General features: G+C 39.7%; 1 protein-coding gene across 5 annotated transcripts in view; it reads right to left on the bottom strand.

The window, feature by feature from the left end:
* The window catches only part of LOC116333991 (CAP-Gly domain-containing linker protein 4), a 48,686-nt gene that overhangs the window by 8,549 nt on the left and 19,176 nt on the right, over nucleotides 1-20,961 (bottom strand). For 4 of the 5 annotated variants that reach the window (XM_039603231.1, XM_039603232.1, XM_039603230.1 and 1 more), the window contains 7 exons: nucleotides 19,254-19,502; nucleotides 10,715-10,850; nucleotides 10,094-10,225; nucleotides 5,160-5,255; nucleotides 3,762-3,956; nucleotides 3,510-3,644; nucleotides 424-547 (listed from right to left, as the gene is read on the bottom strand). In XM_039603231.1, coding sequence (XP_039459165.1) covers nucleotides 424-547; nucleotides 3,510-3,644; nucleotides 3,762-3,956; nucleotides 5,160-5,255; nucleotides 10,094-10,225; nucleotides 10,715-10,850; nucleotides 19,254-19,502 — 1,067 coding nt within the window. The remainder of the gene's footprint in view (nucleotides 1-423; nucleotides 548-3,509; nucleotides 3,645-3,761; nucleotides 3,957-5,159; nucleotides 5,256-10,093; nucleotides 10,226-10,714; nucleotides 10,851-19,253; nucleotides 19,503-20,961) is intronic. The other variant, XM_039603234.1, reaches the window with a different exon arrangement.

Raw genomic sequence — 20,961 nt, 5'->3', positions numbered from 1 at the left:
AAAGCAGCGATGATGGCATCTGGCTCATTACTAGGTGAAACATTAAACAGAGAAGTCATGCAGGGAGAGGGCCTTGGGCTTCGCGTTTGACGACTCAGACTCGAGTTAATCACCAGTTCAGAGAAGCCCTGTTAGCTGCACAGAGGGCAAAATCAAATATGTCAGTACTTACACAAATGATACTGTCAAAGGAGCTCATTAGTGCCATCAAATGTATTGATGAAAGCAATGAAATGCAACCTCTGGGTTTCTGGGGCCTATTGTCAAATTCATACCATCAAATCCGCTCTCAAGTTTTTAATCATTTAGAAAACATTCTTCTTTGACAAATCTGTTTTTAGTCCTGTGCGTGACCACTGGCAAAAACCAAAAAGGGACGGTTAATCTTAAGAAGAAAAGCTACCTTAAAGATTCCGGACTCACCTCTGAACGCGAGACGGAGGAGCAAAGACTCCATGTTTTGGTGGACAGGTGAAGTATCTCACTCCTCCCACTGACCCATCATTTTTACCGCTCGGCTTGTCCAGTTCGATGCCCAACCAGAGTCCTGCACAGAGAGACCGGAAATCAACACCGTCAACAGGCATATTAATAAATGAGCAAAGCACCTTACAAATAAAAACATCATTTTAGACTGCGTTCCACTGGCCACACCAAACCACTTTTTAAAAAATGACTGAATGATTGAAAAAGATCCCAACAACTGCTCTAATGTTATGGTGCGCTGCTATCATCCCTGTCCCCTGATGTAAGGTTCTCTCTCTGGGTGCCCCTGAGCCTGCTCCTGCTGGAGTTGGTTACTCGGCTCCTGTTACAGATGCTTTCCTAAAAATCAAATGTTCTTGCTTCCTGTGGTTCAAATACAGTGCTTTACAGTAGCCAAAGTTTCTCCAAGAAGGATATTTGGTTTCCAAATGTTTCTTTAATTTGCTCATTAACATTATTTAACTCATCCCAACATCAGTCTACTGGCCAGTGGCATTCTTGGCTCAGCTGACGCCATAAAACAGGGAGCTTTACAGTAATTCCTCCTGGTTTTATGTGATTTTATCTCCACACAAATCCATCTTCCTCGCTCTTAATGGGGATATCTGACATGTACAAATGTGATAAAATAAGATTTCGTTATTTCATTTTAATAGCTATAATGATAATAACATTTAACTGACACAAAATCACTACACCTACCTCACGGTACACCAATTGGGAACCACTGACATGGTTAATGCATCCACAGTAAATAAACTAGAGAGTGTTGGAGGGGGATTTACTTCACAGAGACATTCACATGTCAGTTCATGCTTACGATATATTGGAAAACTCTAAATAGGAGAGTTTGCCCTAAATTAGGACATTCGGCAGAGGCGATATTTCACTTCCATCTCAGGCAGCTCCTAAATAAATAACTTTTTAGCTCTTAAACGTTCAATCACTGTCCTGTAAAATGATGCAACTCCTCAATGTGAGCCAGAAAGTTCAGACAATGTTTCTCCTTTCTCTTTACGAGGGCTTTAAGACACCTCGCAAGTGCCAGATGAAGGTATAACTAGAATGCTAAAAATAAGTGAATCTGCTGTGAAGTTTCCAGCAGGAGCAGCTGCTCTTGCTTTTAGTATGGAAGCGCAGCGCTCAGTGCAGGGAGATAACAGAGCATCGCTAACACTGATTTAAGAGTATCAAAGGAAACTTAAGACTGAAATCCCTTCAAACGTGATCCTCGGTGCTGTGAGATACATTACTATTTATTCATACATGACTAGTGCTGGGGCAGAACTACTACCTAAATATTAATGAATACTGTGAGCTGTTTTCTGTTTGGGTTTCAATGGCTTTTTGCTCAGCAACAGCTTCTTCAAATCTAATTTTTTTTCGACAAGTATCTTCAGTTGAACTCAAGCATTCCCTCAGCAATAACTTGGGAATGAGAATGCAGCAGAGTTCATCCAAGGTGAAAGACAAGAGCATAACAGAGCTTCACTTTATCTTTATCTTTGTCCGTGTGAGTCATCTGCAGAGAATGAGTTCTCAAAAGTTCCCCAAAGTTCAGCAATTCAAGACAAAACTGCTCCTTCTTGATTGGGTTCATTTATTCATGTTATTTCACTGTGAAACCCAAAAGCTCTGGTTTTAATTTTTGAACAGGTGGTCTTTTATCCATCATGTTAGGTTTACAGCTAACTCTTGTCCTTTCTTTGGTTGCGTTTCAATGAGTGTAACCCAAACTACTCACTAAAAATACCACAATATCACTTCTATGCACGACAGGCACATTAAACAAAAGAAAACTGTGGTAACTTTAATTCTTTATGACTGCCCTGAAAACAGCAAAGTGAGGACAGGCATGGTTTATTAAAAGGATCATTAATATTTAAGGCTTTTAAGATTTCTTTGTTAGAGTTCTTTCCAAATTCAAGGTGTCATGTACCCAAAAAGTTTTTTTCTACTTAATTCCATTATTTTGTTTAAAGATCCAAGCACAAGTTTTCCTCAGTATGCTATTATTCATTCATATACATGGATTCCAGTGTAGAAATGTTTACTGTTGTCGCCTGAACAAAAAAGAAAAGCTGCACAACATAAAGCACAATACCACTGCCATTGACTTACAGTACTTTTTTAAGGAAATTCCTCAAAAATGAGACTTTTATGAACTGTCCTATCTATATCCAATACCCTGAGTTATTGTAGTTTTGCATTTTCTAATTAGTTTGTATTTTCAATAAGGCATCCTTTGGAGTCACTGCAGTGATGTTTCGCATTTGACCCGTGTCAAATAAAGACGCTTGTAGAAAAGAAAAAAAAACCCTTGACATTACATTTAAATGCACAAAGTGAGCATCTCAACCGCGCCACCTAAAAAGGCAGACTTGGCTTCTTTAAAACAGGGCATGGTTTTAGCTAACGCGTCATGGCAGTGTCACCACACAACATTTTGCACGTATCCTAGCCATCCCAGCCACCTTTGACACAGCCAAAGTATTTCACACCACAGGAACATTGATTGAGAACATTGATCATTTACGCTGGAAAGTTCACACTAATTTATATCTTACAACTTCTGAATAAAGCTGATGAGTTAATAAGCTGAGAAAGACATTTTTCTTAATAATATCAGAATGTGATTAACGTGCTTTGCAGCTGATGTGATAAATGCCAGCATCAAACGCTGAATAATAGACTCATCATAACATCATCCACTGGTTAGTCCTGCTTTGACGCCTCCATCCAGGGATGGGTTGGACTGAGAAACTAAGGACACTGTATGCTCAGCGACTTGTCACTTACAAATAAGCCACAGTGTAAATCATGCTCTGCTTTATCATTTATTATGACACAAACAGATTTATAATTTAGAAGATGAACAATGAATGTTGTATTAAATGATATCTACCTTTAATAATTTTGCTGAACTGTGATCTCACAAAACAGCTGTGTTTTTACAGCTGATTTCATACAAACTAAACCCATCTTTTATGTAGAGCACATTTGTTTGAGAAAATGTGTTTGACCTGGAGCAAAGTTGGTTTTTCCATAGAACTGGACCACACCAGTTCTCTGACCGACTACCAGCACCCTCTCCCCGAGGCGCACCTCAGAGCCATCACACAGGGAGCTGCTACCTGAGGGGGTTCGGCTTCGAAAACCTGCGAGGAAGAGGAAAACCATTTGTTAGCTTTGATCATCATTTCTCTCAATTTCACGCTGCTGATTCTGCTTAATGATGGGAAATCATGAAATACAGTACTATGAGATAATTAGACCTGCGGTATTAACTGCTGTGGTGCCAGCAGAAGAGCGGAGGGCTGGTGAAGGTGTTGTTCTGGGACTCGGGGAAACACGCTCCCTTCGTTGCCTGGCAGGAAGCCGTTGCCTGGGCAGCGGACGGGGTCGAGCGCCCGGTCCCTGTCGAGAGTCCAGGGAAGACGACGAAGAGGAGAGAGAGCGGGAGAGGACGCCTGTGGGTGCAATGCAGAAGCAAGAAAATAAGAGAAGGAACCCCTAAAAAAAATCAAATGAAATGCCAAAGGAAACTCAATAGCTCACATTAATAATTAATTCACACCAAGACAGCCATACTGCCACGCACACGCTACTCATATATCAAAATGGCTTATCAACTGTTGCATCTAGCCTTAGCTGGGACATTAGCTGTCTACATTGTTATCCACCTTATCTAAAAATCACACGGCACCAAATGCGTGCCTCTCTTCTTAATAATGAATCCACCATCCCTCCATTTGGACCTATATCAGTAACTCTAATGCCACTGAGATAATGAAGCTCAGTCTATTATTCATTTTCCATTTTATTCTTCCAAGTGTGACAGTGCCTACAGCAGCAGGATCTTGGCAATTACAACTTTATTATTTTTTTTTTTGCCTAAAAACTAAGCAGCTGTGTCACATCAATCTAAGGTAGCACACATCAAATGAGCTCAGTCTTTTGCAGCTGCATGTACCATTACCAAGCTCCAACTAAAGGGCAACATGCTAATCCCCGCCCAACACTGGGGAATGACATGGAAGCCGAGGATGCCCGATTTCGCTCTTAAGAAGCTATTTGGACGCAGGACCTCATTAAGCTTTTAACTTTCGCAGACCTTCACAGGCCATTAGTTCATTAAGTGCCCGACTCTTGGAAGCTAATTGATTAAATCAGTGCCAGACTGCTTTAAGAAGGGAAGATTCAGCTACAAAGTAATTGAAACATGGAACGAAATGTGAGAGAAACTTGTCAGCCTTTCCCAAAAGTTGTTTTCAATTGTAAGCCGTGGGTAGTTTGTCTCAGCACTGATTTAAAAAAAGAGAAAAACAAAACAAAAATAAAAGACAGCTGCTGTTTCTGCCACTTCTGTGTGCATGCTTCATGCACAGAGGACACTGTATGGAGGAATTTATGCAGCACTTGCTTATGCATTAGACACAATTGTTTATTAAAAGCATCACTTTAATTCACAAGGGGCAGTTTGTTTAAAGAGACACTTACACAGATGAATTAGGATGCTGGATTCAAGTATTAAGGTGTACTACTTATCAGACACAGGTGAGGAAGCGGGATTTGAACAATTCCCCCAGCTTCTACTAAAGCTCAAATACATTCCCACACTACATTCTCAGATAGGAAGTGCATTAAAGCCAGCTCAGCTATAACTCCAGTACCTGTCTTTACGATTGAGGTGTCGCCCTCTGTGTCTTGATGAGGACCAGATGGACTTTTTTGATTATCAGGTGTGTTTTTAACAGAAGGAGACAAACCTTTCAACCCACACACACACAAAAGAGACACAAGAGCATTATTCATCAGATAGCAAGGTTGGTAAATAAAAGCCATATTGACAGCTGGAAATTGTAGTAAGATTGTCTAGTCTGACAGGTTAAATTGGCTGAACTAAGGAACCCATCAATCTGACTGAATAATCTGCACTGGTGTCACACTGTATCCGTTTAGGGACGTGCCTCAGCAACCTGATTGCCAAAAAAAAGCACTTATACTGAAAACAACATAGGTGGAACTTTGTCAACACAGGTGGAGCTCTTTGCATGTAAAGCAGCCCTCCAAATGGACAAATGTCAGGCCAATTTGTGCAAACCCTGTGCAAAACACACGGGGCTGTAGTCTCAAGATCGACCGGTTGATATGCTCTTATCCAACCAAATTCTCATTCTCGGCTGCCAGTGTTACTTCCATGTGGAGAAAAGTGGTGCATCAATAGCCCACATTACTTCTGGCAGCAGGGCGAACAATCTACCCGTCGAAAAAGGGAGAGAAAAAAAAAAGCAGCGATGTTGAAACTGTGAACTTGCCAAAACTACCTTAATTAGTGTTTAAATGAACTGAACTTGTACTCTGAGTCCGCTCCAAACAAACTGACACCAGCTGTCAATTAGTTTGCTGGTTGCTAGAGTGACTCCACTTTGTTAAAACAAATGGCCAAAAAGTCAAGTGTGAACTTTTCATCACCCACCCTCACCGATGGTAAAACAAGTGGTTGAAGAGAAGGTAAGATTTCAGTCGACCAAGATTTGGTTTTGTTGATTTGAGCCCTAGAAGGGCAGTTTATGAAATCTTACAAATTAGAGGAAATAAAGAGAATTTCAAATGAGGAGAATTTTAAATGAGGAGGCTATGAAGACACACAGTGCAGCGCTGCGTTAAAGGCAGAGCCAAAAATGCTACACTGAAAAGATAAGGCACGAGGAGGGGAGTGAAGAAATGCAAATACAGGACAGCATGACATTGCAGAGTATAAATGATACATGAATACTGAAGCTGACTTTTCATTTACTGCAAAACACAATCAAATTATTTTAAAACAAAAAACAGACAAACATGCTGAGACAAGCACTTGTGTGCACACAAAGGCCTAAATGACAGTGAATACCAAAGAACTTCAAAAGGAATCTTAGACTTAGATTCAACACAACAGAAGAACAGCATTTCCTGCAGAAGTACATGTAATTGTGTTTTAACAACTTTATAGCAACAAACTGTAATTTTAAGCCTCTTATATTGTTTGCTAACTTTAAATATATCTACTGTTTATTCAACACTTTGTTATTTTTATGGTGTGACATCAATCTGGGAAAATATCATCATAATGAATACACCACTCTCCATCCACATATCCATTTTCTATTGCTTATCAAGGCCTGGGTCACAGTGGCAGCCTAGGGAGAGATTTCCAGACCTCCCCATCCAGACCCTCAGCTCTGATAGGGGAATACAAACACATTCCTAAGTCAGCTGAGAGACATGATCCCTCTAGTGTGTCCTTGTGTGTGTCCAGGGGTCTCTTTCCAGTTGGATACACCTGAAAAACCTCGTCTAGGGATTCCAGAAGGAATAAAGATGCATGCAGGAGAAAAAAAGGCACCTAGATACTTTGGGCAGGGGAAAGACACCCCAGCTCCAGCAGGGAGTCAGACCAGGGGTGTGCGCTTGTTGGTGACCGGCCGGTGGTCAGGCCTTCCCCACTGGGCCCAGCCAAACCCAGCTCAAATGAGCCACTTGGGACGACCCCCCTGTGAGCATAAGGAGCCATACAGTAGGGATCCAGTGTATTGTGGATGACGGAGTAATCGAAGGCAGGGGCTTGACAGTCTGATCCCCGGCTTTTAAAACAAAAAACTGACTGTATGGATATTACCAACATTAACAAGACATTTTAAAAATAATTTTAGTTCAGACCTTTGACAGTATCATAAATAGCATTTAATCCACATTAGAAGTGCATGTGGTGACTGTGACAGGCAAACAAGACGAAAAGGAGATGCAGCTGTAAAGACATGGTCAACTGTCAACTTTCATACATAGCATATTGTGAAACAGTACACCACTGAAACCCTACTATAAATAAATCTGAGGGACTCTGTTTTATAATAGACAATATCAATCAACATCTGTGCATAAACACTTAATTTCTAATGAGGATTCAACAGGTACATAAAACGGTCTCATTTTTCTTTCTAGTCACCAACAGGACGCCCGTGTTTAAATTTTACATTGCTCTTTGAAAAGTCATTAGAAAAATCTCAAATCAACCTGGTATTTATTGATTGCCATTTCAGTTAACATTTAGGGGGAGCTGGGAAATGCTCCCTTCAGAGACAGAGTTTGTGTCTTTCCTCTGAACTGCAGAGAAGAGACTACATTCCAACTCAGAATACCAAACATTTCTTGTCACTTGACCTTTAGCTTGCAGGGACCTCCTGGTAGATAGAGCTATCTATCCCTTCCACATCCACATAGTGGCATTCACTTCAAGTGGCAGACTGCAGCACAGACTGAGGCTTTATGAATTAAGCGGAGGTGGCTTTGTGCAGTTGTCTATGTTCTCACCACCCTTTGAGGCCTGAGTTACAGTTGACACACTCCAAGAGGGGCCAGCCTGGCATTCTGCCGTGTCTGTCTCCCCAAGTTAGCGAGACAAGGCAGTTCCACAAAGACCCGCTCAATCTATAGATAAACACGAGCCAGCAGCCTGCACTGCAGATCCAATGGGACAGTAATACAGGTGGCTCGACAAAGCCCTGAAAACTAAGTGTGTGGTCATAAATTAGTCTAGTTCTCTGGGCTGTATGAAGCTGTAGACACACATGGCCTCACATGCCTTGCATGGTACACAAAACACACACATGCACTTTGTGATGAATGGCTGCCAGCCTATCCACCCTGTCTATGCCATAGTTATTAAATCCTGCTTAATTGGACTATCAATCACAGAATTCTAAAGGCCTCTCAGGTCTGCAATTCCAATCACATCCAGTTCAAGTGGCCTTCAAAACCTCTGAGTATTACACCACCCACAATAATACAGCTATAAGCCGCGTGAGTAGCAAAACCCAAAAACCATACCAAGACACGGCTTCTACAATGGCGTAGTGCCTGGACTGCAAATGTCAACAGTGAGGAACCATCCGAAGACTGAGAGCACCAAGTTGTGTCAGCAGTCAGCAATTTTTGCCTTATCCTTTGGCACTGGTTCACAATCCACTTTTCAAAGTATTCAGAATAAGATTAATAAGATTACTATGAAAGCACAGATGCAATAAATCCATCCATGTAGTGGCATGGCTCATACCGGGTAGGAACGTTGAGAAGGACTATTTTTTAGCACAAAAGAGAGGCTGAAGTCATATCTGCAGCTGATGGCATCATCCGAACACTGTGGGGTGAGTTATTTCTCCCACAGTAGGCTAAAAGGTCCTCACGTCAGTGGGGGCATCAATTTTGGATGTTGAATGAATGTGTCACTACAAAATCTACAAAACAACAAGTAAATATTTGACTAAACAGAAGCAAAGCCAATAAACATTTGGATTGCTTTTCCTTTTTTTGCAAGACAATATTAATGGAGGCAACTATGACAGCTTGGCAGTGCCTCTTTATTACTACTCTGCTCTGACTTTTCTTAAGTGATGAAAACTATAATGTTCAAATACATTTAACTGACTAATCAATCCATGAATACAACTAACATTAAAGCTCACCTGTTTTTTCTCTTTACAGAAACGCCACTTCTTCGATTTTGGGATCATTTAAACCAGGGGCTCCATCTACAAACCAGCAATCATCTGGTCCCACAACAAAGGGCACCACCATCTGAAACTATACTATAATAACCAAACTTCACTGTGAGCTACTGGACTTGATTGCAGTTTTTTTTGACTACCCTCAGTCTTTTACCTTTATTGAATTCAATTTAGTTTTTGCCTTCAGTCTTTAATACATCAAAATCTGCCAATAAATAAATGCTTGGCGTCAATGCAGCAGCAATATTATGCTGCTGGTGAATGTTATTGCCTCTATGTTTTGAAAAATTAAACTCCCATTTGCAAACATATTTTACTTTTAAATGTTTATGATTTTAGTCATATAACAGAGGGAGATTATGACCACCAAAATCACACATTATGCATTTCATTTAGTGAAAGAATGGAGTAGCAATGAAGTCAGTTTCAATTGTCCTAAACCCCCTAAAGTAAGAGGGCTCCGACATTTCAGGGGCTTCAGTAAAACTGTATTTGGAACTGTGTAAATGACTAATGCTGTTACTTGAAAATATTTGTTTTCTATGAAGTTAGTGCTGTTCTTTTGATTTTTTTTTAATATGAAATAAAGTATCCAGGGGACTGTACATTAGTACCTGTGGCATGAGTAAATGCCTGCTCTTGTAAAATCTTTTTCACCTGCTCTAATAAACGTGCACACACATCCCTGCCCCAGGGCTCACCCAGCTAGTCAGACTCCCCATCTTTGTAGTTCAGGTTTTGATCAATTTAAGCCTTTTTTATTAGAGTATTTTATGGCAGAAATCCTGAGGTAAGACTTAATTTCAAAAACAACGCTACCATCACTGTCTTTGTTGCAGTGTTTAAGGGGGTCCGTCAGGACCTGAGCACAACTTCAGTCATATGAACAAAACCATAGAACGACATACAAACAAACCAAAGCTCGCTCAACAGACATGTCATTCAACTGCTGTGACTTCTATCTACAAATTAGAAGGTTGTATAAACAAGATCAAGCTCACTGCAGACCCAACACTGATTATCTGAATTTAGCAGTAACACTTTTATCGCTTGTTTCTCACCTGTGTTAATCTTGGAAGTAATCCGGGACAGGTCGATGCGACGAGGGGGACGCACGGGTGTGGACTTCTTTGTAGTGCTGGTTTTATGTCTTTCCAAAGGTTTGCTTATCTTGGACAGTGGAGCAAAAATTCCTATAAAAGTAGAAAAGGCTCTAAGCATAACCAAGTAAGAATATCATCATTGACGATGCACAGAATGAGGATAATCTAAATACATAAAAGGGCAGCATGAAAGAGATTTTCTGTGCCAAGACACATTTTATGTGCTGAAACCAGAATGAATTTACTGACATTTGGCCAAAAGGTCAAATATTATTTCCTATGGTTAGATCAGACACCACTGAAAAACTGACCAGACAATTTAAAAGGTCCAGGAAACGATTATGTTATTATGTGAACTGCAGTCAGTGTGTTGCTGCTCATGTCTGAATGCAGGAGAACACATAAAAAAGTCTTGTTTGATCATTCAAGTTTGCTTTGTACCATTACACCATTTAATATGGGCTCAAAACATAAAAGCTACACTTTTAGAGCCTACACAGTTGGTAAGTTTATAATCTAAATAAGGGAGCAGTTGTGTCTGTCATTGTTTTTGCTTCCAAGCACCGAGGCGTGACCTACCATGTTTGTTTCGACAGGTGAAATACTGAACACCTGCTACCGAGCCATCGTTCTTCCCTTCTGGTTTGTCCAGTTCCACTCCGGCCCACAAGCCACCGGAGAACTCGGTGCTGCCGCAGAACCGCAGAGTTCCAACCTGTGTGAATAGATGTATGTACCACAGGAGGTCAAACAGAAAATATGGAAAACACACCATTCACTAAAAGAACTGGAACCAGCACTGAGCACTGGGTTAAAGATAAGATTTTTGATTAGCAAACCACACAACTTGGCACAAAGTATTTCCTGGTACGGCCTTAGAGAAAAGCACACAACACACACACTACAGTGGCAGGAGCCTTTGACAAGAAGAACAGGGGCAATAGAGGGTGGCTAGTTGTGTACATCAGTGTGCACACATTAAGAATATCAGAAGAGGCGATTAATCAAATGCTTTTACTTCTGAGTCCTAAAACAGTAAGCTTCCACAGGTGATTAAGTATACTGCCAGATCCACTGCATTATCATAGACCCAAGATCCATAAATCTGGTGTTCACAGAGAAGCTGGTCATGACAGAAAATCAACAGTAAACTGAAATGAAATTATGCATTTTGAAGCACATTGTATAATCCCATAAGGTAGAGTTTGCAAATATGAGACCTGAGTTTGAAGAGCTGGAGCTCATTGTTCTAATGTTTCTCCACTGCACAGCGTTCTTTAACATATTCACAATAAGCTGCTGTGCAGTGCTTTGCATTTGTTTTACAGTAAAACTAATGATAAGCAACTCACCACCAATACCACTCAGCACTAAAGCCAGCCACATCACTTATGTTAACAGCTGACCGTCTTCCCACAGTGACTGACTTTGATTCATCTGCAACCATTCAAATGGTAAATGTCAGAAACCTTAAAGCTTGGGTTTACTTGCATAGACAAACGCAAGAAATTCAGATGTCTTTGAGTCAAGAAAAACTCCCCTAGTGGCTGTTTGCAGGTTATTTTCACAAATTCAGACTTCCATAAAAGTATTAAGACTTCAGTAACACCGACTCTTTCAGCATGATCTCTCCCGTGGCCTTGGTTTTAATAAAATTGCACAATTTTAACTCATGAGCCCTTAGAGTGGAAAAGGTGCTCCCTAATCAAATAAGAGTCAATTTTTAAGATATCTTTCATAAAAGTGGAGTTATTTAAAGAATGACTACAAATCTTTTTGATGTAATGGGGCCTACATCATTTATTTAAAAAAAAAAAAGTTCCACAGCACCACTTTAAATACCAAGTTTGTTTTTCAGTGAGTTTGAGGTCTGAGCACACTCATTACTCCCTCTTCAATGAGGAAGGGTTATAAGAAGGGGGCACGTCTTCAAAGTCTAGGCATAAAGGGTATCGTGTGCCTTACAGACTGGGCACATTTATTCAGTATAGGGGTATATAAATAAAACTGACTTTACTCATGAAGTCTAAGATTATTTGTACAAGGGTAAAGGTGTCATTGCAAAAAAAAAGAAAAAAAGAAAAGCTGTTTAAATTTCATTACTTTCAATCATGCTGGATGCTAGGTGTCTGCAGAGAGGTAATACTGAAAGGAGCAATAGGTAATAGCGAGAGGTAATTGAAGAGTTTTAACTTACAAATTGTGCAACTCACGTCAGCTATAATGTCATGGCTTACACGGATGGTGTGCGAAACAGATCTCCTGAGATTTAGTGCAGTAAAAAGGATATTACATTTAACAAAGCTCAATTTAATTCCTTCTATTAGAAATATCATTGTTTGCCATTTTTCATTACTCTGGTCGTCTTCACGCGACACTCTTTCAGCATGAGGACAAAGAAACTTAGTAAATATTCTACTGTGTGAGAAATGGATGCAGTTCCAGAAGTACAGAGCAGACCCCATAACTGTCAAAAAAAATTGTCTTCGGGGAAGAAAAATGGAAAAGCTGTTAAGTATTAGTGATGTTGAATTACCTATGACTGCCATAAAGTAAGGTAATTTTGTGCCCGTGGCACTGCACTCAGTGTCTTTCACCTGCTTTGTTAGGTCACATAGGGTGGACTGGGCCCATGCTGTCAGCCTGATGATTTCAAATTAAAACACAAAGCACAAAGAGAAAGATTTCTGGGGTCCTCATTTAATTTTAGAGCAGAGGCACTATGTAGCAAATTGTCAGAGCTGAACAGTGCAACGAACTCAATTAGAAAAATGAATTGTATTTAACCTATGGGGCTAAATACCCCTTCTTATAAAAGTGTGATTCATTTCAAAAGGATTGCACATGGCTTAAGGTCCCAGCATGGTACTGCATTGGTAGTCTGTAGGTGCTGTGCACACGTATTCACATGCTGTCACTGGTAGACTGTACAATGTTAAAAGAAATGTGGATTTTTTAGTACTTTGTTCTCGTGACCGAGCCAAAGTATGAAAACACGTACACACAAAAAGAGAAAAAACTACTTCTTTGTAGCAAATTGAAACTGCTGTAACTGTTCTTTTCAACCATCAGTGCTTTTTTTGGTCTTTGATGTTTCATATGTATGGGCTCAAAATGTGGTCATAAATATTTTGTACTTGTAAATCAGTTTTGTACTTGTAAATCAGGATTTGTATGTGTAAAAAGAATTTGTGCGTGCGTAAAAAAGATTTGTATGTGTAAAAAAGATTTGTGTGTGTGTAAAAAAGATTTGTATGTGTAAAAAGAATTTGTGCGTGCGTAAAAAAGGATTTGTATGTGTAAAAAGAATTTGTGCGTGCGTAAAAAGATTTGTATGTGTAAAAAGAATTTGTGCGTGCGTAAAAAAGATTTGTATGTGTAAAAAAAATTTGTGCGTGCGTAAAAAGATTTGTATGTGTAAAAAGATTTGTGTGTGGACTTAGCCAAAACCCCCCTGCAAGTTACAAGTACGAATTTTGACCCTATTTTTCTTCCTGTCATCTGATTGGTCAATGTCATGTCAATCACAAATGTAACAATCCAATCAGAGAACAGATGGGTTTGGCTGTCGGAGGGCACTTTTTGAACTGCAGGTCCTTGAAGGAATAAATGCCCTTTACATGCCAACCCAGCGTTTTCCTTCATCACCAGGAAGGAAAGCAGTCTGTGGACGTCCGAGTTTGGTGATTTTTGTGTGTCACAGGTCTACGTGCTTTATACAGGGACTTCCACAGCCTTTTCAACAGCGCTGCGGACCGCGGGGGGGCAGTGTTTTGGAAATGACAGTCTTCATTACAAAGCTTTCTTCGTTATGAATTAGCATACATGTTTTTATTGAACATTTGAAGAACTAGCAAAAAAAACAGAAACTCTTGTAGAGGACATAAAGTCATAGATAGAAACGACAAGGAGCAGGTGCATCTAGTACAGGTAGAGCTGCTGCAAAAACCCACAGAGCTCAGCAGCCAGCGCAACAAATTCTGGATCCTTTGCTTTAGTTAGCAGTTAGCATTAGCAGCACATCCTGCGTCCGATGTGAAAGGACCTTTATGCTGCGCACTGTGACTCACAGCAATGGTCCCGGGTCAGCCCTGACTTTGTGTTAAACTAATCCTAAAGTAATAATGGTATTTCTAACCACTGACATACCACAACTTTATCCTTTCAACAGCTGCTGAAAGTAAGGGGACCTAGCTGCTATCGGATATTTATATAGAGATCAGTGTTGCCAACTCCTCAGTAAGGAAAATCGCTATTGGCTGTCCTAAAAGTCGCTAGAAGTCGCTAAATGACGTCATCACCTAATTTGCATAATTGGTCACGCTAATATAATTGTAACCTATGTTGTTGGAGAGAGAAATAACATCGTGGAAGAGACATAAAGTGAGTAAAAACGTCCTAAATGCATTTAGAGTTTATTTAGAACTACAAATTAAATTTCTTTTAGCAATTATTGTTTTTTTAATGTCACAATTCCAACCCTGCTCCTTTACCCGGGCTTGGACCGGCAAAAGTGACCCGAAATAGGCACTCTGGTGGAGTTACTTTGTGTTTGTGTGTGTTTATAAGTAGTTTTAAACCTTGTGATCCACAAAACAGCAGAAGAGTAAAAGATTAAAAGAAGAACTGACTGCGTTACAGCACCCGCTGCTTGTTGAGAGTAAAAGCGATACGCGCTTTCACGTCTTTTAGCGACTTTTTATAGAAAAAAAGTCGCTAGGGGGTCTGAAAACTCGCTAAATATAGCGACAAAGTCGCTAAGTTGGCAACACTGATAGAGATCCTCCAGCTTCAAACTGTATTACCCTTCAAGGACCTGCAGTTCAAAAAAGTGCCCCTCCGACAGCCAAACCCATCTGTTCTCTGATTGGATTGTTACATTTGTGATTGACATGACATTGACCAATCAGATGACAGGAAGAAAAAAATAGGGTCAAAATTCATACTTGTAACTTGCAGGGGGTTTTTGGCTAAGTCCACACACAAATCTTTTTACACATACAAATCTTTTTTTACGTGCGCACAAATTCTTTTTACACATACAAAATCTTTTTACGCACGCACAAATTCTTTTTACACATACAAATCTTTTTTACGCACGCACAAATCTTTTTTACACATACAAATCTTTTTTACGCACGCACAAATTCTTTTTACACATACAAATCCTGATTTACAAGTACAAAACTGATTTACAAGTACAAAATATTTATGACCACATTTTGAGCCCATACATATGTCTTTATTTCAGCATTACCTGGTCAAGCCAAGCCATCTTTTTAACCAATCAACATTCACCTATGCACAGCATCATCACTGTCAGGCTATGAGAACTGAAACCAACACAATATCATGAATCCTATTTTACAAAACTGCACCAAGGTTACTGATTAGGGTAATGAGTAACACTGCAGAGCTAATGGCAACCAATACAGAGCTTTTTTGCCATTACTCTCTTGCCTTCCCCCTTAGGACCAAAATCTGTACATGCATCTTTGCCATACTGCCTTACTTAATTGGTTAAGAATTAATTGCATCAGTATATTTATTTCTACTTATCATACAGTGATGTTATATGTCATACTGTTACAGCTTTGCCATTATTAATCACCTAAACTGGTGGTTTGATGCACTTTTTCCCCTCTTCCTTTAGACATTACCACATATTCTTTATATCCACCATGAGGACGATGTTTTTTTTCTTTTCTTTTCTGTACTTTGACAATTTGTTGCCAATTAATGCCTTCCCACATACTATATCTGTCATTCCTCACACCCACACTTCGACATCCATACTTTTCTATCTTAATGCAGTGTGCTGTGTATAGCTCTGTTATAGTTACACTGTATGTGTTAGAATTATGACCAAAAAATAACTAAAGAGGACAGGGCATTTTTTTAAATGCTAAGTATAATTACACTGTGACTAGTCAACAGATTTTGTATAAATGCTTTTAATTACAGCACTGCTATGTTTACAGTTGAACTCACTAGACATTCTCACTGCTACAAAGAAACAGCCAGTACTGTTTAGCTCACACTGCCGCCTGTGAACATGGACTGGGTGAGAGTCCGCGAATAGAAAAGAATGACCCGCAGACAAAGAACATGAGCGCATGCATTTGTAAAACTTCTAATACTGATACCAGACACCGTAGATGAACATGCTCAGATAAATGTTGATGATGTGCCAGAGTGATCTGATGGCCATAACCGAGAGTGCTTGATGGATTCCCAAATGGTGTTGCTTAGCAACTGGAAATTATTTTGTCTTGGTTGAAAATGTAACCAAAGCTTCTAACTTTGGTTATAATGGACTACGGCACCGGTGCATGGCACTAATGTGATGCAGGATCCATGATATAAAGACCTGGACTGTTGGATTGATGGAGGTGTAGCTTAGTAAATGCAACACCGATTCTATATGTGCATTTATTACTGACAGGAGGTTATTATCTCTTTGGTACACAGATATTAATAACCTTGGGCTGGCCAATCTGTTCTATTCTCTGATTGGCATGTAAATCTCCAATAACCAATACTATTACTAACTGGGGTGGTGGTGGTAGTATTGTGTTAATGTGAATCCATTTAAGCCGCACCATCCAATTGAGTTCTGCCAACAGATGTTTATTTCAAAATGAGCAGCGATAGCACGCCAGTCAAGGCAATTTTTAAAAATGTAATTTCCCCAGTTGTTTAAATTAATATGATTATTATGAGATCCATAATAAATTGAATCTGCCTCATTATAATTACATGGTGCAAAACCACATATAACAATATGAGCAACACAGATGTGCCTGGGTACGCACACAGGTTCACGCCCTGACTTCTGTGCTCCTCTAAAATGAATGCGTGTGTGGAGAGGCTACAGCAACCCATCATAAAATAGAAGCATATTTCTGACTGCTGGACTGATTTTTTTAAGCTAAGGCTTAATGTAACTGTGCATTTGCAGAGACACTCAGTTACTGTCTCCTTAACTCCTTTTTCTACCAGGTTATTTTGTCATGAAATACTCTGCTGTGGGTGGGACTGACAGGTAGAGAGAGGAGAGAAAAGTGAGAATTTTTACATAGAAAAAAAAAAAAACACTGGACCACATAGTAGAATCGTATATTAAAGGTAAATAAGTAGAGAGCCAGCAAGTATTATGTCTTAATACCACGTCAGCTGTTCAGCTTTCACCCACACACGGTGCCTTATGAGGGGTGGATAAATGATGGAGCACTATGGAGCAAATCTCCCAACCTTACCCATAATCTCACAGCCATCATTATGGTTAACTAAAACTAGATGTGGGTAAAAAAGTAACAATACAAACTATAATTTGGGAGGAAAAATACAGAACTAACTGAAATGATTATGTAAACCCACAAAACTAAAATTAAATAAAAATAGAAAGCAAATATTCTTTTCAGTTTTAGTCTTTGTCAATATGATAAAATCTGTTAGCAAAACCTGCTCAATGAGGCTTTGGCACACCTGTTTCAGACTTGGAATGCCACACATGACTTCCTTCAAAAGGCGCTGTATTAAATTCTTAAACTAACAAATACCCTACATATTATGATAATTAAAAAGGACTAACACTACTACTCAAATATTTAAAAAAAAAACAAAAAACAAAAAATATATACTGTCTAACAATTTTCAAAAAACTAAATTGAAAGTAGTAAACCCATCCTGGAAACTAACAAATTAAATTAAATTTAAAACATAAAAAAACAACACAAAAATGATAAAAAGTACTTTTAAAATATAAAACAATAATAACTCTGTTCGCCTCCAGCATGAAAAGAAAGATGGAAGCTTTATCAGCAGGAGAGCTTTGATGAACAATTAGTGGCTGTTAGTTCCTCAAAATTTACTCTTTTTTTAGGTCGATAATTTTACAAACTCCTTCAGTCAGTTTCCATATGAAATGGCTCACCTGTCTCTCCTCCACTCTTCAGCATGCTCTCCCCACACGCAGTAAAACCAAGTGAAACAAAAGGTGCAAAGAGGAAATAAAACGAGCATCTCTGCAAGAATACAGTTACATCAAACTCTCATTTAAAAATCAACCTGACCAACACAAATACCCTCTTTCTGCTTTGCCTGGTTTTAAGATGATGACATAACCCTACTCTAAAGAAAATATCATTCAAAGTTTCTTCATACTACTCCATCCAACACAGACTTTTCCAGTGGAACAGGAAACTCACTCGCTATACAGGATTCATGCACAACCATGCAGACGGTTTAATCTCTGCTTAAAGTGTCTCCAGAGTGTTTAGAAACATCAGGATAAAAAGTGTCTTAAGTGTCGTTGTGGTATGTGCAGAAAGCTTGGACTTCAATGTAACAGCAGGTGAAAAATCTATTGCAACATTAAGATGAAAAGAGCACACGGCATCATCGATACTCCAGCGTTTCCAGTCTGTCAACCAGCAGGAGCTGATAATTTAATCGCAGCACACACAAAAGGCTCCACTGGCACCGTATCGTTTTAAACAGCATCCCACTGTCAGGCCTTATCAAGGGCTTTAATTTCCACTGTCCCAAGTGGACTTGCAAGTGGCCTCAAAATTGTTTCCTGGTGGTATTCATTTCCGGCAAACTTAGATGGATACAACCAAATCTTGCTAGCTACTACTTCTGCTACAACTTCGCTTCAGTTTGTGAAAGCATATGAAATACTGGCAAGACATGACCTGCAAATTTACAAAGTAATAAAGGGAAAAAAATTACAGTAAGTGTCAGAGAGACGCTCAATTTCAGTAGAAAAAAGGCTGACTGAAGCCCCTAAACCAAAGTTAGTATCATATTCCAGTACAAAACTGAAAAAGCAAAGGCAGAGCCCTGCATTAGTGAGCTTTGTTTAAATATACTGACTCGCTGCTGCTAAGAGACAGCTCATTTTAGACTTTCTCCCTATAAATGGAGAAGTGTGGACTTATGTGAATTCAGCTAATCACTGAGTCATAATTAGAGGGCTGTGAAACTTCCCTCTATTGTACCATTCTGAGATATGAAATAGGTTTGGTTTTTTTTACATCTCAGCAAAGCTTTAAGTAAGACTGAAAGTACTGCTGTATAAAAGTGAAGATCAGTGCTCAGAGCCACAACTCACCTTCTGTGCAGCTATAATCACACGGTCACCTAGACGGATTCCCATGGAGGCGAGCTGTATCCTGGCCTTATCAGAGAGAGCAGGGAGGGACTGGGCTTTCAGGGTGAGGGGCAGAGGGGAGCTGGGTCTGGGTAACGCTTGTCTCAGCAAAGTCCGGAGCTCCTTGGCCATGGCTGCTGCATCAGCCATGTCCAGAGGCATGTCGAGGGGATCAGGCACCACGTCTGCTGGACACTGCCCTTTTTCATTCTTTAACCGGACACAAGGAGAAAAAGCAAAACAGAAAACAACACACATAAGAGGAATGTTTTACTGATCGGGTAAGAGAATGTTATAAGCAGAGATTTCGAAAAAGGACATTCATTTAAACCATTATATCTGCAACTAAGCACAGCACTAAAGACATCTGCATTGCAGAGGTCATCCAAATGATTGACTATGGCGAATAGCTACGGTTTTAAATTTAAAAAAAAAAAAAAAAGGGTGGAGGTGGGGGTGGGGGGGATAATCCGGACCACCCTCGGCTCCAATAACTAAACACACAGCAGAACACTTTCTCTGACATCTGTTTCAGCTCCACTGGCACGAAGACAAATACAGGAAACCTTTACCACCTCACAGCACACTCTCTTTTTATTCGTCTCTCTTTTTATATATGAGATTTTTATTCACTGAGCTCTTATTTTATGTCCTTTTTTCTACTTTCTATTTAAATGAGCCAAGGTAAAATCAGTCTTACTTGATTGTTTTTTCCCCATACTGTACTAACCTTAATGAGCTTTTCTACTTTTTGTTGCTACAGACTCTTTATTTAGTTTTATTTAAAAAAAATAAAGTGCATCTTATCTAAAGATGGCAAACATAATAATTACAGCAACAAAGACATCTACAACAACACTGCAGCAAAATTCATCAAGGCAACACCTGCAATCCTGTTAGCTAAACAGCACACACCTGCAACTAAGCAGTAACTACCAATTACATCTGCGCCCAAGCTGCCACAGCAATGACAACACACGCAGCAAAACATACTAACCCCTGCAATGGAAGTTAGCTACAGCTGCAATACAGAAACAAGGTGAGTGGTTCGATACCTGGAAGCTCCAGCAATCCCAAAGTATCTTTGGGCAAGATGCTGAAGTTGCTCCTGATGTATTTATTGGTGTGAATTTTACATAGAAAGGACTTATACATAGAAAAAAGCGCTTTTATGAATGTGTGTAAATGTGTGTGAATGGCTGAACAACACCTGTTCTATAAAGATCTTTGAGTGCTCAGAGTAGAAAAGCTATATATACATACACTTCAATTCAATTGGATAGCGTCAAATCACAACAATAGTCGCAGTCGCCTCAAGGCATTTTACATTGTAAGGTAAAGACTCTACAATAATACAGAGAAAACCCCAACAATCACACTATCACTATGAACAAGCACCTGGCAACAGTGGAAAGGAAGTCCCTTTTTAAGGAAGGAAGAAACCTCAGGCAGAAGCAGGCTCAGGGAGGAGCAACCATATGCTTCGAGTGGGGGGGGGGTTAGTCCATTTATCTCCAGCTAAACCAATCACTGCAACTGCAGTAACTAAACTACCAATTACATCTGTCCCCAAAAGGCCGCTGCAATAACAAGACATGTCACAAAGCACGGCAATACCTGCAACTAAACCAAGCACTGAACTACAGCAACAATAATAAATACAGAAACA

The sequence above is a fragment of the Oreochromis aureus genome, linkage group 19, assembly GCF_013358895.1.
Source record: "Oreochromis aureus strain Israel breed Guangdong linkage group 19, ZZ_aureus, whole genome shotgun sequence".
NCBI lineage: Eukaryota > Metazoa > Chordata > Actinopteri > Cichliformes > Cichlidae > Oreochromis > Oreochromis aureus.
The sequence above is the reverse complement of the archived record's forward strand: the minus strand, read 5'-3'. Positions and strand labels throughout refer to the sequence as shown.